At 34.4% G+C, this 16492-nt stretch overlaps 1 protein-coding gene across 1 annotated transcript in view; it reads left to right on the top strand.

Annotated features, from left to right (window-relative positions):
- HHIP (hedgehog interacting protein) overlaps positions 1–5407 on the top strand; it is a 54025-nt gene extending 48618 nt beyond the window's left edge. Inside the window, exons 12-13 of the mRNA XM_053460884.1 lie at positions 3478–3626; positions 4787–5407. Of these exons, the coding sequence (XP_053316859.1) occupies positions 3478–3626; positions 4787–4980 (343 nt within the window). The 3' untranslated portion in view covers positions 4981–5407. The remainder of the gene's footprint in view (positions 1–3477; positions 3627–4786) is intronic.
- The last annotated feature ends 11085 nt before the right edge of the window (positions 5408–16492 follow it).

The following is a 16492-nucleotide window of genomic DNA, read 5'->3' as shown; positions in this document are numbered from 1 at the left end:
TCTCTGGTAGTGCAATGGGTTCACAAATGACCCACATTGGTTCCAGAAGGGTTAACTTTCTAGCTCCACCGGGATCTTTAAACATGACATAAGTCTTTAGGAATAAAGGTCAAGAACAAATGTGGCATGGCTAATCCATTCGATACAGGGCTATTTAGGGAACTAAATATAAAATGGTGTGACATTTCTCTCTTTTCGCAAATCTAGTCAATGGGAAATAAAGAGTTATGAAAAAAACGCAAGAATTTTTAAAGTTTATACAAATAACCAAATTAAATGTTTCAATTAAGATCATGTTAGCAGTAGTTCAGATAATCTCTGGATTGTCGTATTGACCATTCAATATAATAAACTGAAATGGCTTAAATGATATGAAAAGATAAAACGTGTACTGTAGTCTCCAGTCTTGCATAAACCTATGGGTATGTCTATTCAATTTCTTTTACCGCTTTTGCTTATTCTTAAAATTTGTTTTTGATATTTTTTTTTACTTTTTCATCTGAGATCTCTCTAGATCTAAATAATAGAAAGCCCTGATGATATATATATATATATATATATATATATATATATATATATATATATATGACACACAGTGAGAACTGAAGGGAATGTTGTAGAATGTTCCATAAGGGTATTTAAAAATAAAATAGCACTCAGTACAAGAGCTGTTACTAACAGAGCTGGGATTCTGCAGACAGAGGGCAGTCCAAGCTGTCAATGGACAACCTTCTCTCCTTCAATTGAAGAGTGTTTTTTAAGAAATAAATGGCTCTATGGGCTGCTTTAGCACTGGTGGACCCACTACCTTGCATGTCCCGTGCATTACTTCACATTGTTTAATCCTGATAAATATATCTTGTCTTTTCAATAGTACTTCCGGGCCCCAGTGATTAATCTGGCTTTCTATGGTGATTATTATTTATGGTTTTTACACTTACTTGTATAACTTATCTCCCCAGACTATAGGTAACATTTTACCTTGGAGAAGCCATTTCTCAGTATGCCATTATGACAGATAAATGAACAGATATACCCAACACAGTTATATGCATAATTCAAGCTAATCTCATAGGGTTGAAAAACTTCTGTGAAGAGTATAACATTTAAAAGATAAGATGAGTTTAAAATCAGGATGCCTGAAAGGCGAATTTTTTTTTTCTAAAATATGGGACAACTAGCAGTTATGGACCAGTATTTTTTATCGTAACATTTTTACAGCATGTTTCTTTACTATTGCTGTGCAGAAGGCATAGAAGAAATCCTGTTAAATAATAATAACTCAATATAAAGTAATATAAAAGTTAACTCAACAGTGTGGTATCAAATATTTTCATATCTGTGAAGCCATAAACAAACGCATTAAGCATTCTTTGGTTACAATACATCATGTAGAATATATTGGTGTTAACGGAATTAAAGACTGAACCAGTTTTATTTAATGGAATATTGGTAGTTAGCTAGGCAATTTTATGATGTGATACAATTTTCTCAATGTGTGCCCAAAATCTGGTCATTGTAAAGGAATCAGGGGAGTCATGTTTATGGAAAAGCTATAGCTATATATTTAAGTTCTAACTGATCTGGATCACAGGTGGAATTATTTATTGGCCCTATTAAAGTATGTGATTGTATGCGAGGCAATATATATATATTGAAATAGCAATAAAACATGTACACTTAGAAAATAACTTTCTATTTCAATATGTTTGTTCTAGAAGAGTGTGTTTACTTTGGCTGAATTACTTTCAGGTTATGGAAATATTTTCTTTAGGCAGCTTAGTTCCTTCAAGAAGACATTTTGAGCCGAAAATATGCTCACAGTTTCATATATTGAACGGTGATATAATAAAAATAATAATAATTATAATAATAATTGGAGTAAGTGATCGGCATGGCACAAAGTCAGACAGCTATACATCAGATTTATAGTTCAAATGATTAATTATCTCATACTGCCATGGTATGGTTTCCATTCATTAATATGATTTAGTTTATTAAAGTTTTTAGCTAACAAAGGTTATACTTCATGATCAGAGTAGTATTCACGACTAGGATGGCCAAGGTGACGTCTCCCCAGACAACAGTCTATTAACATTGCTAATGATACAGAATACAGATTTATTTTAGTACCCTCCATACAATGTTTTGCAGGGGCTAAAACTTAGTGCTTCCTTTTGTTCTTTTATTGAGATATTTCAAAATGATTATTTTTAGAATCATCCATTTCCACACCGAATTGTCTTAATTTTAATTAATTTATCTTACCCCAGCTGGCAGTAGAAATGTTATAATGTGTGATATTGCTTTATTTAATCTTTTAGTACATAGTTTTGCATACAACTCGGCTTCTATACAGACCATTTATTGGCCTTTTGCAGTTTCTTTACTGTCACTGGATTTATTATAGATTTAACTGCTTGCACCTGGAACTAAATAGTTTTTTTTGTGCCAGTTTCAGTAATGAGCTTATGGTTATAACGAAGGACTGGTATTTATTTTGATTTTTTATACTTTTGGGGCCCTTGGATTACAAATTTAAACACTGAGAGATTTACATATTTTAACTTTTTCCCAGCCAGCTCAAATGCTTACCATCTTTGCTCTTTATGGTCCAAGTGGCATAACAACACAATTACATTTATTATAACTTGTGGATCAAGCAGCACATTTATGTTGATAGTCAATGCAGTAATGCATTATTTTAATAAACATACACATAATATTAATTATATCATGTCCCTTTGTTTAACATATATACTGGTATGTTGCAGGTACTTTAATTCTACAGTGCTTTCTAAAAGCCGGGTAACAAACATACAAAGTCAAGATTTAGAGACTCATGGCCCAACAACCTCTTTCCCCTAATTATTAGATATATTAGAGAGTTTGTGTGGTTTGGACAAAATACAATACTGAAGCCTCATATTTTTAATGCATATACTTGCATCTTGGGATTTGGCCTATAGTCAAATTACTGGTTTTCTTTATTTTTCAACTGCAAATATACATTTGGCCACAGGGGGCATCATTTCCTCTCAGTCATCCGGGTGTTAAGGTAGCACTTCTGATCTCTTAAATCAACTTTCTCTGCTACCCACTTGTGAATGCAAGTGGGTTTTGGCTGACACTGACCAGTGTATTGAACTTGTTGCAGTATACCCTGTGGCAGATGCATTTGTGCAGCCTTTTTTCATAAAAGTTAGTTGCCATATTTTTTTGGGTTGTTTAATTTGGCAACCTGACAAAAGACAAGTGTGTGTACACACACACACACACATATATATATATATATATATATATATATATATATATATATATATATATATATATGTATATATATACATATATATGTATATGTATGTATATATGTATGTATATATATACACATACATACATATGCATACATACTTACTTACATAATTTCAACCTTTCGACTACAAATAATACATTGTATTTTTTTTCTATTTGCTCCAGACCAATGATGCCTGAAGAGTGTAAACGGCCTGTGCTCCCAGTCCAGCCTCTGTCCTCTGAGTGCTCCCGACACTGTAAAAATGGTCACTGCACCCCCACAGGGAAATGCTGCTGCAATCAAGGATGGGAAGGGGAGTTCTGCAGAATCGGTCAGTAATATCTTTATTACATGTGGCCATGTTTGTGCAGACAAAACTATTATTCTGACAATGTTGTTTTTTCCCTTTAATTTGTCATCATTACTAGCCTTTTGAGCAATAACCATTTCCAGATTCATGGAACCGAAAAGAAAATGTATGGAAGGGCATTGTTAGCATTGCCAAACAAAAAGATATTTAAAACTTCTGTAGGGTTTAGGGTATCTTGAAAATATATTATAAGTCTCTGCTACCTTTGTAGTTGATTTTTTTTTGTGGTAGAGCCATTTTTAAAAGGAATGTCATTTTTCTGTAATTACGGCTCACTGATTACTTGGGTGAACTAAATTATATTCCAGCTACATTCTTAAGTCTTCCCTAAGAGGCTGATCTGTATATAGTACTATTTAGTCTCCTTATACAACATTTTTGGTTTCTTCCATGTACTTAATCTTTGCTAACAAAATCTACCCCTCGATAGTATGTACTTTTTCACTTAATAAATGATGCCATATTTACTGACTTAAGGCCGCGTCTTGTACATAGGCTTACACACAGTATATTATCTATTTATGAGAGCTGATGCAGACACAGAGATTGAGATGGTAATTAGGATAAGAGTTGATTGTGGATAAGAACCATCAGCTGTTACAACCTTTGGCTAAGTCAGGCTGATGAATATGAGACATGGGAGAAATTTGCTGTAAATATCAGATTTCAGACAGACTTCCTTAGGTGGCCTCAGAAAGGAATTAGTGTGATGAATTCTGCATGTTGTAAGTAATCAATGCGTTCATTACAAGTTCTGCGCTAAATTAGAGCTACACAAAAGCCTTTAGATCATCACATTTTCTGCTCCACCAACTAGAACTGCATCCCAGAAAACAAAATCAGTTTGGTTTCAGCATGGTAAATTCTGCTGTTTCCCACAATGTCCTTAGAATTTAAATTTTCACTTATAATCATAAACAATAATGTCAGAGCTGTACCTGCCTACATTATAGAGAAGAAAGCCATCCTGTGGCATCAAGCGGCAAAGGCCACACACTTTGGACCGCAGCTAAATAAAATTAATAAGGGCAGTTGAGTGTTGGGGTATCACCGTGTCACAGTTCAAGTTTGTAAAATGCATATAGCACGCTCGAATAATAAATTGCTTGTGTCTTTAACAGCAAAATGTGAACCAGCATGTCGGCATGGAGGTGTCTGTGTGAGGCCAAACAAGTGTCTATGTAAAAAAGGCTTCCTGGGCCCACAGTGTGAAATAGTGGATAGAAACATCCGGAGAGTGGCTCGGGCAGGTATTCTTGACCAGATCATTGATGTGACGTCATATTTGCTGGATCTCACCAGCTACATTGTATAGTTCTCTCGGACTGCTTAAATACATCATTCTAAACGGGCATTTATTTTTCATGTAAATTAAAAAAAGAAGGACTTTGTAATACTGCTCTAAATCCCTGTGTTTTAAAATATTTTATTAATTTAAATATATTGTCCATAAAAGTGAGTTTGTGTGTGTAATTTATGAATATTTGAGTGTACATGTATGTGTGAAGATAAAGACATCCATTTATTGAACATTCTGATATCGTAACTATTGGCTGCAACATGTCATATAAAAAAAAAATCTACACGTGTCATAACAGCATTACGATATTAGATATGTAGAGAAATATACAGCACCTTCATTTGTAAAGGTAGCTACCAAGTTGGGAGGGGGGATATAAACGATTTTCAGTTGCTTTAACGTGTTGTGTAACTATCTCAGGTAATTACATGAGTAACGTTCACCTTTTTTTCCACTTTCTTTCAAATATATTTTAAATAATGCTTAACACATGATATCATTTAGACACTTTTGCTGATGTGTAACAAAACTTCACAATAAATTTGAAACTGTTTTTGAAGAGCTCTTCCTACCTCCAATATTCTTGTCAATATCAGAATGTCTAAGGTTCTGATATAAATATGGTATGTGTATAATAATGTACTATTGAATATTTCAGACTCCTAATCTACTTCTACTTAGCTTTGTTGTATCCGTTGCATTGTATTTCTAATGTACACTGTAGGATGTCCACTATCCCTAATTTATATAGCCAGCACATTTAGCACAAAGACAGGTAAAATCATAAATTTCAAAGCATGATTTAACAATATAACATAATAAAACATCATGTACCATAAAATGTAATAGTTTATTAAAAATAATAAAGGGTAATTCAGAAAATGATTGTTGTTCACATTCTGTTATATGGAATTTTTTCTCAAAATTTACAATTTTAGCATTATCATCCATTAGTTTAATAAAGTAATGCATACGTGTGTTACTTAGAATGAAGCTTACACTTGGAATATACTATCTACAATAATACATTTAAGGTACATAACAAAAAGCATTTTCTCATTCATGATAGATTAGATCCTCGTTAATGTTTGTATCAAGAAATGAGAAGCAACAGTCCATTGGCACTACATTACAATTTGCATCTTATCTAAATGTCATTCTGGCCATTCTGGGTGGTTAGCTTCTACAGTGCAGTGGTTTGATGTCAAACACATTCCTATCTGCATACATATCTATTATATTTTCAAAATCTAAACTGTATATATATGTATATATATATATATATATATATATATACGTGTGTGTACAGCGCCACCAATAAGATAGCAGGGCAAGGAGCCCACCTATCATTAGCACCCTGCAGTTTTACAATCTGAAATGTCTACATGTATATGTATATACATTGTACACATCCATGTTGTAAGGAAATGTATTGATCCTGGGACTGTACATAAAATTAAGTGGAGAAGAACAGGTGAAATATGGGATTAAGAATGTTATTTGTTGTTTAATGTTGGTACTGTAGGTGGTTTCTTTTTATTGCTAGTGGGATTTTTAGCTAAGAAAGTGATATGTAGGTATTGTAAGTATTCGATTTTTCTGCAAAACATATTTAGAAGCAGGGCAAACCAATTTGGATAGCAGGCCAACAATATTTCCCCTTTGTATCTCTATTATAAATACTGTTAGGGCATGGAATTAGGAATACATATTGATTCCCAAGCACAATAGTTTTCATCTCTCTGCTGTTCTTCAGCAGAATGCAGGACATAATAATCTGTTGTATCCATTATTTGCCAAGCAGGACATCACACTCAAAAAGAGGAAAATGTAAGGCAAAAAAGGCATTTCATATGTTTTGGCAACAGGTTATAAAAGCCTATATTAGTTTTATATTTCTTTTTCCTATTTTTTCCTCTGTTAGTAAATGTTTCTAATTATAAGCGGAGTGATGACCATGCTGATATACATATACTAGTTGTTGGCAGTTATTTGTTACTAATTATTCATATGTTAGTGTATATTCAAGCGGTTATAAGTGTGAGACTGAAAGATGAATGCACCTCCATTCCATAAGTAAGTCATGTGAAAATGGAAATTAGCTCGAATCAGGATTCAGTTCTGGGTGAACAATAGTTTGTATTAAAATGTGCATTCATAACACTGCACAATGTAGATTCAGTTGACAGCCTATTTAGAAAGGAACCAGGTTGAAAGGAGCTGAATTGCCCTCTTACCCCAGAAAAGGAAGGTCCCATTTTGTCACAGGAGCACTCCATGGGCTAAGCGGTGTGACCAATTCCCAAATGAACCGAACTTCAGCCTGCATCTGTGTTTACAATCCTTTGTGCCTAGTACTCTTTTTTTTCATTATTTTCTTTTCTCAACGAAATTCCCATACAAGGTTTTACCATTAAAAAAAGATGGCTTGGAGTTCATTTTCTAATTGACCTTAGTTGTGTAATCTTCCCTCATTTACTACGAATTACATTTATATAACGAGCTAGATTTGAGAAAACAGTGAAATTTCACCAAATGCCCAATCGAAACTTAACACAATGATTAAAAAATATTTCATTATGCCTGCAATATTATAAATGTTATAGCTAATGGCTATTGCAAAAAATAGTTTTAGATACAATTTGCTTTTTATAAATTCTTCATATATTGTGATATCAAAACCTAAATAAAAAACTACCTTTTGTTTTTTTAATATTTTTTTTAATTATACAATATTATAAATCTTATAAATAATTGCTATTGTATTTTTTTTTTGCTTTTTAGACATTCAGATACTGTGACATTGCAATCCGAGTTATTTTTTATTTATTTAAGTATTTCCCCCATTTTCCCAGTTACTGAACCTGATGGGGTTTTATAAATAAATTATAAAAGATAAAATAATAACACCCTGTTTATTGGATAACATCTGACAATAACCAAAGGTATCATATGAACTTGGCTGTTCATTAACCCTTTGGAAATTAAGGGGATGTTTAAAACATTACAATGCATAGTCCTTCACATCACAAGCTGCATCACACTGATTGCTTTAGGGGTAAGGCTACTAAATGCAGATAAGCTTTTGAGAGCAGATATTGTAGGTATAGCCTTTGGCGACGGAAACGGTAAATCGGTGTGTCTGATTAATGCTTGGATATGTCTTTCCCTGGCACACTGAAGGGTTCGAGTAAAGGTACAAGTTAAGAGAGACTACTAACAAGTTAAGAGAGATACTAACACACAATAGTCACTTGCTTACAGTAGGCACAAAGTTCACTTGTTCAACAGGCTACAAGAAACCAATACTAGGGCTGTAGCGATTCTTTCACCCCCATATTAGTGGGCAAACTTCTTACATTTTGTCTACATATTGGAGACTTTTTATCCTAATGTTTGTGCCCATCACTTAAGACCTTCCACCCTCACATAACAGAAGTTGGCATATTTGATAATATGCCAACGGGTATTTGTATATAAAGGGATTCTATTAATATGTATATATGCACTGCAACATGAAATATAGTAGTGTTTGTATATGAACACACAATAAATAATAGAAAGTTGTTTATATATTAAATACCACTAAATATAGCTACTGGAATATTTATAAATATGCCTATTGTGCTATATATATATATCTGCTTCAAACATAATTTCCTTGTTCATGTATCTAAGGAAGTACTTAACATTATTAATTTTACTTTAAATAAGACTTTAAAGGTATTTATTTCTCCTTTTTAAATAACTGTTGCTTGATAAAAACATGACTGTCTTGATGTCCGGTGGTTGTACCTAATTCCAGACAGGTTACATCTGAAACCACAAACTTGCCCTGTCAACTTGTGAAGGCATGATGCTTTACAATACAAACATTTTAGATACAATTAACCTGTCAATAATAGACTAGAAGCATCAAAGGTGGTTTAGCTGCTAGGTTATAGCCACAAGGCCTGAACTGAAAGGTGAGTTAACATAAAGCAAAATGGCCACCTATTTAAGAAGATATAGAACGGTGTGAACAATGTCCCTCAACTTATGCATTTGTATGACATAGTTTACTTGTAAACCCAGAGTCACCCCAGTAGAGAGTGGGAGCTATCCCTGGATATTTATGGACTTTCAGCTTCTCCAAAAAGTTAACCCAGCTATTTTGCTGACTATTATCTATGTCTCGAAATCCAGCTTAGCTCAATGTGTGTAAAATTGTAGGCGGTCTGTTAATTTTAAAGGGGTGTTTTATACATTTTCAACCAACTTTTTCACATATTCAGTGTGTGCTCAGAAACAATGGCGATGTAGAATACAATTCCAGAATGCTAACTAGTAAAATACTGTAAGCTATTAAGGCAGGCATTTTGTTGCTGTTGTTTGTTAACGTCAACCCCCAGCCAGTCTGTTTTCCCATAAAGTGCTGTTTACCTGTCTGGCACTATATAAATACAAATCTATCTTTATTTTTTCAGCCCCCAGCTTATAAATCTTTCTCTTTTTTCTAGGCTGATACCACCTCATGGTTATTGTTTCACCTGCCATAGAGGAAATATGCTATTTCTCCCTACCTGCCCTTAGGCCTCAGGCCTGGCTACACTAACTATTACACAGCATATAGGAAACCATCACTGAAACACAATGTGGGTTCTCCTACTACATAATTGTGCAAGATGTAAATGATATTGCTCTATATATACCGTATCCATTGGCACAGTGGCTGAATAATGTTACAGTAGGTGATATAAAAAGTGAAAAATATATTGGCTAAAAATACATGACATTATCATGTAGCACAGTGTCTGCTTAAGCATACAAGGAAATATGAAGTATATAAATCCTGATTTCATTATAATTACTTTCAACGTCAGTAGGATCCTTGTGAAGAATGGATCCTATTAAATTCAATGTAGGCCTGCAATGAGCTGTTGAGTTTAGCCCAGTTTGGGAGAAACTCGACCCTTTTAAGTAAGGTATAGGGTTACAGAGGGGCAAAAGCTATATTGTGGCACTAGCTTTAAAGTACATCTGTTGTTAAAAAAAGATGCATTCTCTTTGAAGATGTATGCCATCTGCATAATTAATATAGGACAGAATGGTTTGTACACTCAAATTCTCATATTGCAACATCTTTATTGCATGTGCATGCAACCCACTGAAAAAGAAAACAGTGTTGTTTAATTTAACAAGCTAGCACAATGTCTACATTACATTTTATATTCCTGTATTTTGTGTCGATGGCGGTAAAATAAGAAGGCGTAGAATAAATGGAAGCTTTTCAGCATTTTACTCGTGAGAAAACCAAATCCCTAAGCTTCAATATACCTATACCTACTAAATAATTAAAGCCAATAATAATATAGTACAGTCCTTGGCTCATATAAAGTACATATCACTCTGGACTGTGGAGGTATCTAAGGCCAAGTAGCATTTCATTTGTAAACAGATTATATCATGTTTTTTTGTGGTATGTACCTTTACATTTATCAAACGTATCTTGTATAATTGCAAATACAGTATATGTTGCATGTATTCGCAACTATTGGCCATGAATACCTGCTAAAGGACTTTAACATTTATTTGAGAATACTTATACTCAGCCTCTTGCTCATTAGAACTACTATCATAAGGCACCATTTAGCCAGCGTAATACTCTTAATATTACAGATGCATTCTATGCTTTCATCACAACCAGGCTAATGAGTATGGTCACTGGTGGATGAAATATGTTGTGGTAAGGAAGTTAACAGCAACTATGTGGACGCAAGAAATACATTTATACTTTAACATTATATGAAAGTGAATTTTCAACTACAGTAAGGTGGGATTTTAGGGGTTTTGTGATAGATTCCATTTAAGTCAGCCTCTTAATTACAGTTGATTTCAGTAAACTAAGTCTTAAATATCCACACCTGATTTCCACTCTTACATTGTGTATTAAAATCTAGCATCGGCAAGTAAAAATAATATAGAAATTGCTGTATTAATTATATCATCCTGTTGTAAAGGTTTACATGATGTACTATTAGAAAATCTACACTTACATCCTTCTATTCATGCAAAAAATATAAGTTGTATTTATTCTGTATATAGTCTTAATGTTGTAAGTACCCTCTAACTCTGATATTGGAATGTATAACTGACATTTACATTGTTAGGATGCTTTGTGCCCATATTTGGTCATATTGTGTAATATGTTGACATTGTTTTACAATACCACAAATGTAATTTATCACAGCATTTTTTTGTCTAAATGTATTACAAAGCTCATATCATTATTAATATTCCTACCTGTAGACATATTAAGTTAATTTAAATGTTATTTCTGTACTTAATTGTTTGCTTCAACATGCATTTTTCCATCCAGCTCATACCCTGTATGCCTTAAACAAAAAATTGTATTTATATTTTCTTAGTTTTTAAATGAGAAGTGGTAATTTGTTAAGTTTATAGAACATGTTTGGCATCCCACTGAGAAAAAAAAATAAAGATGTTTGCTATTACTGTTGATTGTTATTGTTGATGTTGTAAATGAGCCATCTTTCCTCAAAAGGGAAAATTAGGTATCTTGGTAATGCTACGCTGTAATTAAAGGACAATAATCTGCTTAGAAATATTTTTGTTTTTTTTTTCCTCAAAATGCATGTACATTTGTCATATGGTATTTCCATCAGTGTGAAAGTGGATTTCTGGCTCCAAGGAGTGATTTTGCTATACATACCTTCTATTATCTCCACTAGTTTGGCATCCTATAAGCATTACCTGTCCTATGCCACTAGGGGGTGCTATGTAACTCACACTGTAATAATAATCAAGGTGTTTAATTGTTGATACAGTGCATATCTGTGAGGTTTATTCATTAAAGGATGAGTCTGCAGGAGAGGTTCCACTAATCAACTCATTATGTATTCGGAAGGCCACCACAATGAGCTTGTAAGAGTTTGGTTGGTCTGAAGTAATGCATTTAAATCAGTGAGAGTTTCTAAAAATCAACTCAATGAACTAAGCACTGTGCAGGGCTAACAGCCTCACTTACTGGAAAAACTTTCCAATGTTGGCCCATCGTAGTATTGGTAATTCAAACTGCAATTTGGACTCAACTGTGAGTTTGATTGAGGGTTACAAGATGTAGATTGGCACCATTACTCATTTCCCACTTGCCCTGTGCCTTTCAGTGCTTTATACGTTGGTTAGCTTTAACATAATTTTCACTTTACTAATCAAAAGTGAGAGAACTCTAGAAAAGGCATGGCCCAATTTGCACATTTTATGTCTCATCTGTAAGCCTACTGTATGTTTCTCGCTAGATTGCATGTTATTTATGAGCACGCCTATGCTGAAAAAAATGTCTGAAACAAAAAAAAAAGATTTATTGGTGTATAAAATTACACTAGTTCACACCAAATGTGGTAGATATGAGAAGGAATGCAAAACAATAGTCTTCTCAGCCCCATTGTTTGCAGTCATTATCTTGCAACATTTCTGTAAATGAAGGGTTCAATAGTAGACATCTAACTTTAGACTGTCTCATAGCTCCAGGCAAGGGGGAAAAAGAGGCCCTTATAAAATAAGTAAAGAATTTGTAATCTGTAAAACTACATTTTTTAATAAAATGGTCAATAAATAAGTAATTTTGTAATCATATCAGGGGTTTAAGTGGCAGTAATATACAGATTAGTTGGAAAGTTCTAGGAGTCACCAACATTCCCTTTAAATTCATGATCATTATTTAACTTGTGCACACAGAGACAAATTTCTTCTATAAATTAGTGTAACTATTGGCCGACTGGTTTATCTGCACCGAGTAAAGGAAGCAATTTGTAATGCTTGAACAGTGCTTTTAAAAACTTAAATTATGGAAAAATAGGCTATATTGATGTATCAGTGTTTTTAAGTTTTTTTTCTTTTCATTGTAACATAGATGATGTGATCATTTTACATTTGCTTTCACTATTCATTTTCAACTCCCTTGTTTAAATGGATGTCTGATTTATAGCATGCAATCAGGACATTCATTCTATAGTACAACAGTAATGAAGTTAAGTACGAAAGTGACTTATGAGTGGGACTCAGAAGTGTAATCAGTGACCTATACTAATACCCCTTAATTTCCACTAACATCATTTACTTTAAGCTGCAAATAAATCAGTTCAGTAATTGTATCCTTTGAAACTCAAAGTATTTTTTCTTAAAACATTTCTATTAAGTGTATTCTGGTCATCACAGCTTCAAATGTACTTTCTAAATCTAAGAAACTTGTAGTGTCTTAATCAACTACTTATGGAGTAGCTCAAAATACATTTTAACTTTTTTTTTGTATTCATTTTTACATACATGTAATACTGAGGAACCCTGTTGTGTGTAGTTCCTGAGGTGGTGGAGTCAGGCTCATAATCCTTGTTTCAATAATCAAAATCATTCTTGGCTTTTTAAAGTAGAATCCAAGAACACAGTTGTACTCACAGCCAGAATATTTCAGCTTTAAAGGGATGAACATGTACATTTGCCCTTAAAAATCAGCTTAACCCATTCCCCACCGGTCCAGTGCCCTGGTGTCTAACAGAGGAGCAAAAAGATCTTTGCCTTCATGGTACATGCAATTTTTTGCCTTTAAGGACAATTTCTTTGATGTCATTAATCTATAAGCAAGACAAATTAGAGAGCCAGTCACCTTTATTTAAATTTTAATTACATTTTATTTAAATTTATTTAAACCCCCCCTGCCTCTTCACTTTAGGCCACCACTCTTTCCTTTTCCTCATGCCACCATACAGTTAGGTGTCACTAGACACCATGAGTAAGATAATGAACACTGACTGTATGCTGAATGAAGTCATCTCGTCTCATAGCAGAGAGCACAGAGGAACTGCAATACTGGCATATAAACCCTCAGATACCCTTGCAATACCAGACATTTGAAATGAGAGAGGTTTGTTGTAGGGGTTGTAGTTAGAAGCATGACTAGGGCAAGTAGTTTTACAAAACTTTACGTGACATTGTGGTGCATATATATATATATATATATATATATATATATATATATATATATATATATATATGTCCAAATTAAGCCCAAAGTCTCAATATTTTGTGTGGCCGCCATTATTTTCCAGCACTGCCTTAACCCTCTCGGGCATGGAGTTCACCAGAGCTTCACAGGTTGCCACTGGAGTCTTCTTCCAATCCTCCATGACGACATCACGGAGCTGGTGGATTTTAGAGACATTGCGCTCCCCCACCTTCCGTTTGAGGATTCCCCACAGATGCTCAATATGGTTTAGGTCTGGAGACATGCTTGGCCAGTCCACCACCTTTACCCTCAGCTTCTTTAGCAAGGCAGTGGTCGTCTTGGAGGTGTGTTTGGGGTCGTTATCATGTTGGAATACTGCCTTGCTGACCAGTCTCCGAAGGGAGGGGATCACGCAATCTCTCAATGAACTGTAGCTCCCCAGTGCCAGCAGCACTCATGCAGGCCCAGACCATGACACTCCCACCACCATGCTTCACTGTAGGCAAGACACACTTGTCTTTGTACTCCTCACCTGGTTGGCGCCACACACACTTGACACCATTTGAACCAAATAAGTTTATCTTGGTCTCATCGGACCACAGGACATGGTTCCAGTAATCCACGTCCTTAGTCTGCTTGTCCTCAGCAGGCTTTCTTGTGCATCATCTTTAGAAGAGGCTTCCATCTGGGATGACCAATTTGATGCAGTGTGCGACGTATGGTCTGAGCACTGACAGGCTGACCCCCCACCCCTTTTGATGGGACAGCTGATATACACTCTTATACAGGCTGTACACTCACTAATTTACACTGTAGCAGAGTGTCATTTCTTCAGTGTTGTCACTTGAAAAGATATAATAAAATATTTACAAAAATGTGAGATGTGAGGGGTGTACTCACTTTTGTGAAATACTGTATATATTATTACACAATATCTGTGTGTGATATACATAGGGACTTGAGTTTCAAAGAAGTAAGGTGCTTCCTGAAAAGGAATACTTGGAAAGTGTCCAAGTTTTGCTTGCTTTTTATTTGTTAGGTTTTTTTAGGTTTTATTTCTTGTTAATAACCATTAGGATACAAATAAACCAGGAATGTATGGGGCGTTTTTTTCTTCTATTATTCAGGTTGTTCTCTCGTTGTTAAATAAAGTTTGTCGACGGGATCATCGGGAAGAACAACCTGAATAATAGAAGAAAAAAACGTAATGACAACAGAGAACAAAGGTCAAATACGCGATGACACATCCGGAAATCCACATATAAACCATTATAAAAGAACAGACAGAACGAACAGAGATACTTACGGATTGCTGATTCTGCTGACACAGACAGAGACCCGCACCAATTGATTTCCTGAAGAAGCCTGAGGGCGAAACGCGTAGAAAAAGATTCAATTGGACTTTAACCTATGCCTGTATATGCATTTTTATGCATGGAAAATATGTGAGTGCATTTCTATTTGGTATATTCGGTTTACCTAAGATATTGCACCATTTTAAGCTTGTTTTTTTAGATTTTCACTGAAGAATATTAAAAGCCTTTTTACAGTCCATGTTGATGGGTTGGATTTGCCTCGTATACTTGTGAGTGCAATATATCACTTTATCACTTACACTGAAGTACGGTCTACACTATATTGTGTTGTTTTTATTTTTTCTCCCTATATATGTTCCTGCGCCCCATACATTCCTGGTTTATTTGTATCCTTACACTTTGAGGAAAAGTGTAGTTTGGGCAGCTGCGGTCCGATTAGGGAAGTATTTATATAAGTTTTATTTCTTATTTGCACCTTACCTAAGTGACACGTGATTTTAGTTTTTTCAGTTCACGATTTTGTAATAACCATTAGGGCAAACTAAAGCAATAATTTCAACAGTTGGTACCTTTGTGTGGTATTTTCTTAAAAAAACAAAACAATAAGATAGATGCAGATAAAAGTGAGAATTATTAGACAAGAACTTGCATAAAACCTATACCTCATTTACAAAAATTAAACCCAGCACTTGTACCAATGGGCCAATGACAATAATGTACATTCTAAAGTACAAAACAATTTTTTTTGATGGTGGATTCCAAATAAATATCACATTTGTGAAAGATGTATTTGACATTGCCACAAAACCACCTTCTAACATTTTAAGGAATCATAAACTAATTAATGAGATCCTTCCCTGGATGAAGCCAGGGAAAGTAGCTATTCGTTCGGAAAGTGCTTCTTCCCTTCACTGAACAGGCTCATTGTTCAGGCTACAGGGCTTTCAAAATAGATATTTTACAAGTGTGGCCACGTAGTAACTAGCAACGGGAATATTCTAAACAGCCCTGCATAGTAGCAACCACTTGCTACTTACACTGTAATGTTTAATGATACAGCAACTGATTTCTCTGAGTTCAGATTTTAAAAAATTGCTCATTCTGTAAATTCACAGGTTTTATAGCTATGTATTCATCTCCCTAGCCTTTTGTGTTTGTAACTTCATTCTACTGAAGAAGGTGTGTTTGGCATAGTATATATATTGTGACA

This window comes from Spea bombifrons, chromosome 1 (genome assembly GCF_027358695.1).
Source record: "Spea bombifrons isolate aSpeBom1 chromosome 1, aSpeBom1.2.pri, whole genome shotgun sequence".
NCBI lineage: Eukaryota > Metazoa > Chordata > Amphibia > Anura > Pelobatidae > Spea > Spea bombifrons.
Note: the sequence above shows the minus strand (reverse complement) of the source record. Positions and strands in the feature narration are given on the sequence as shown.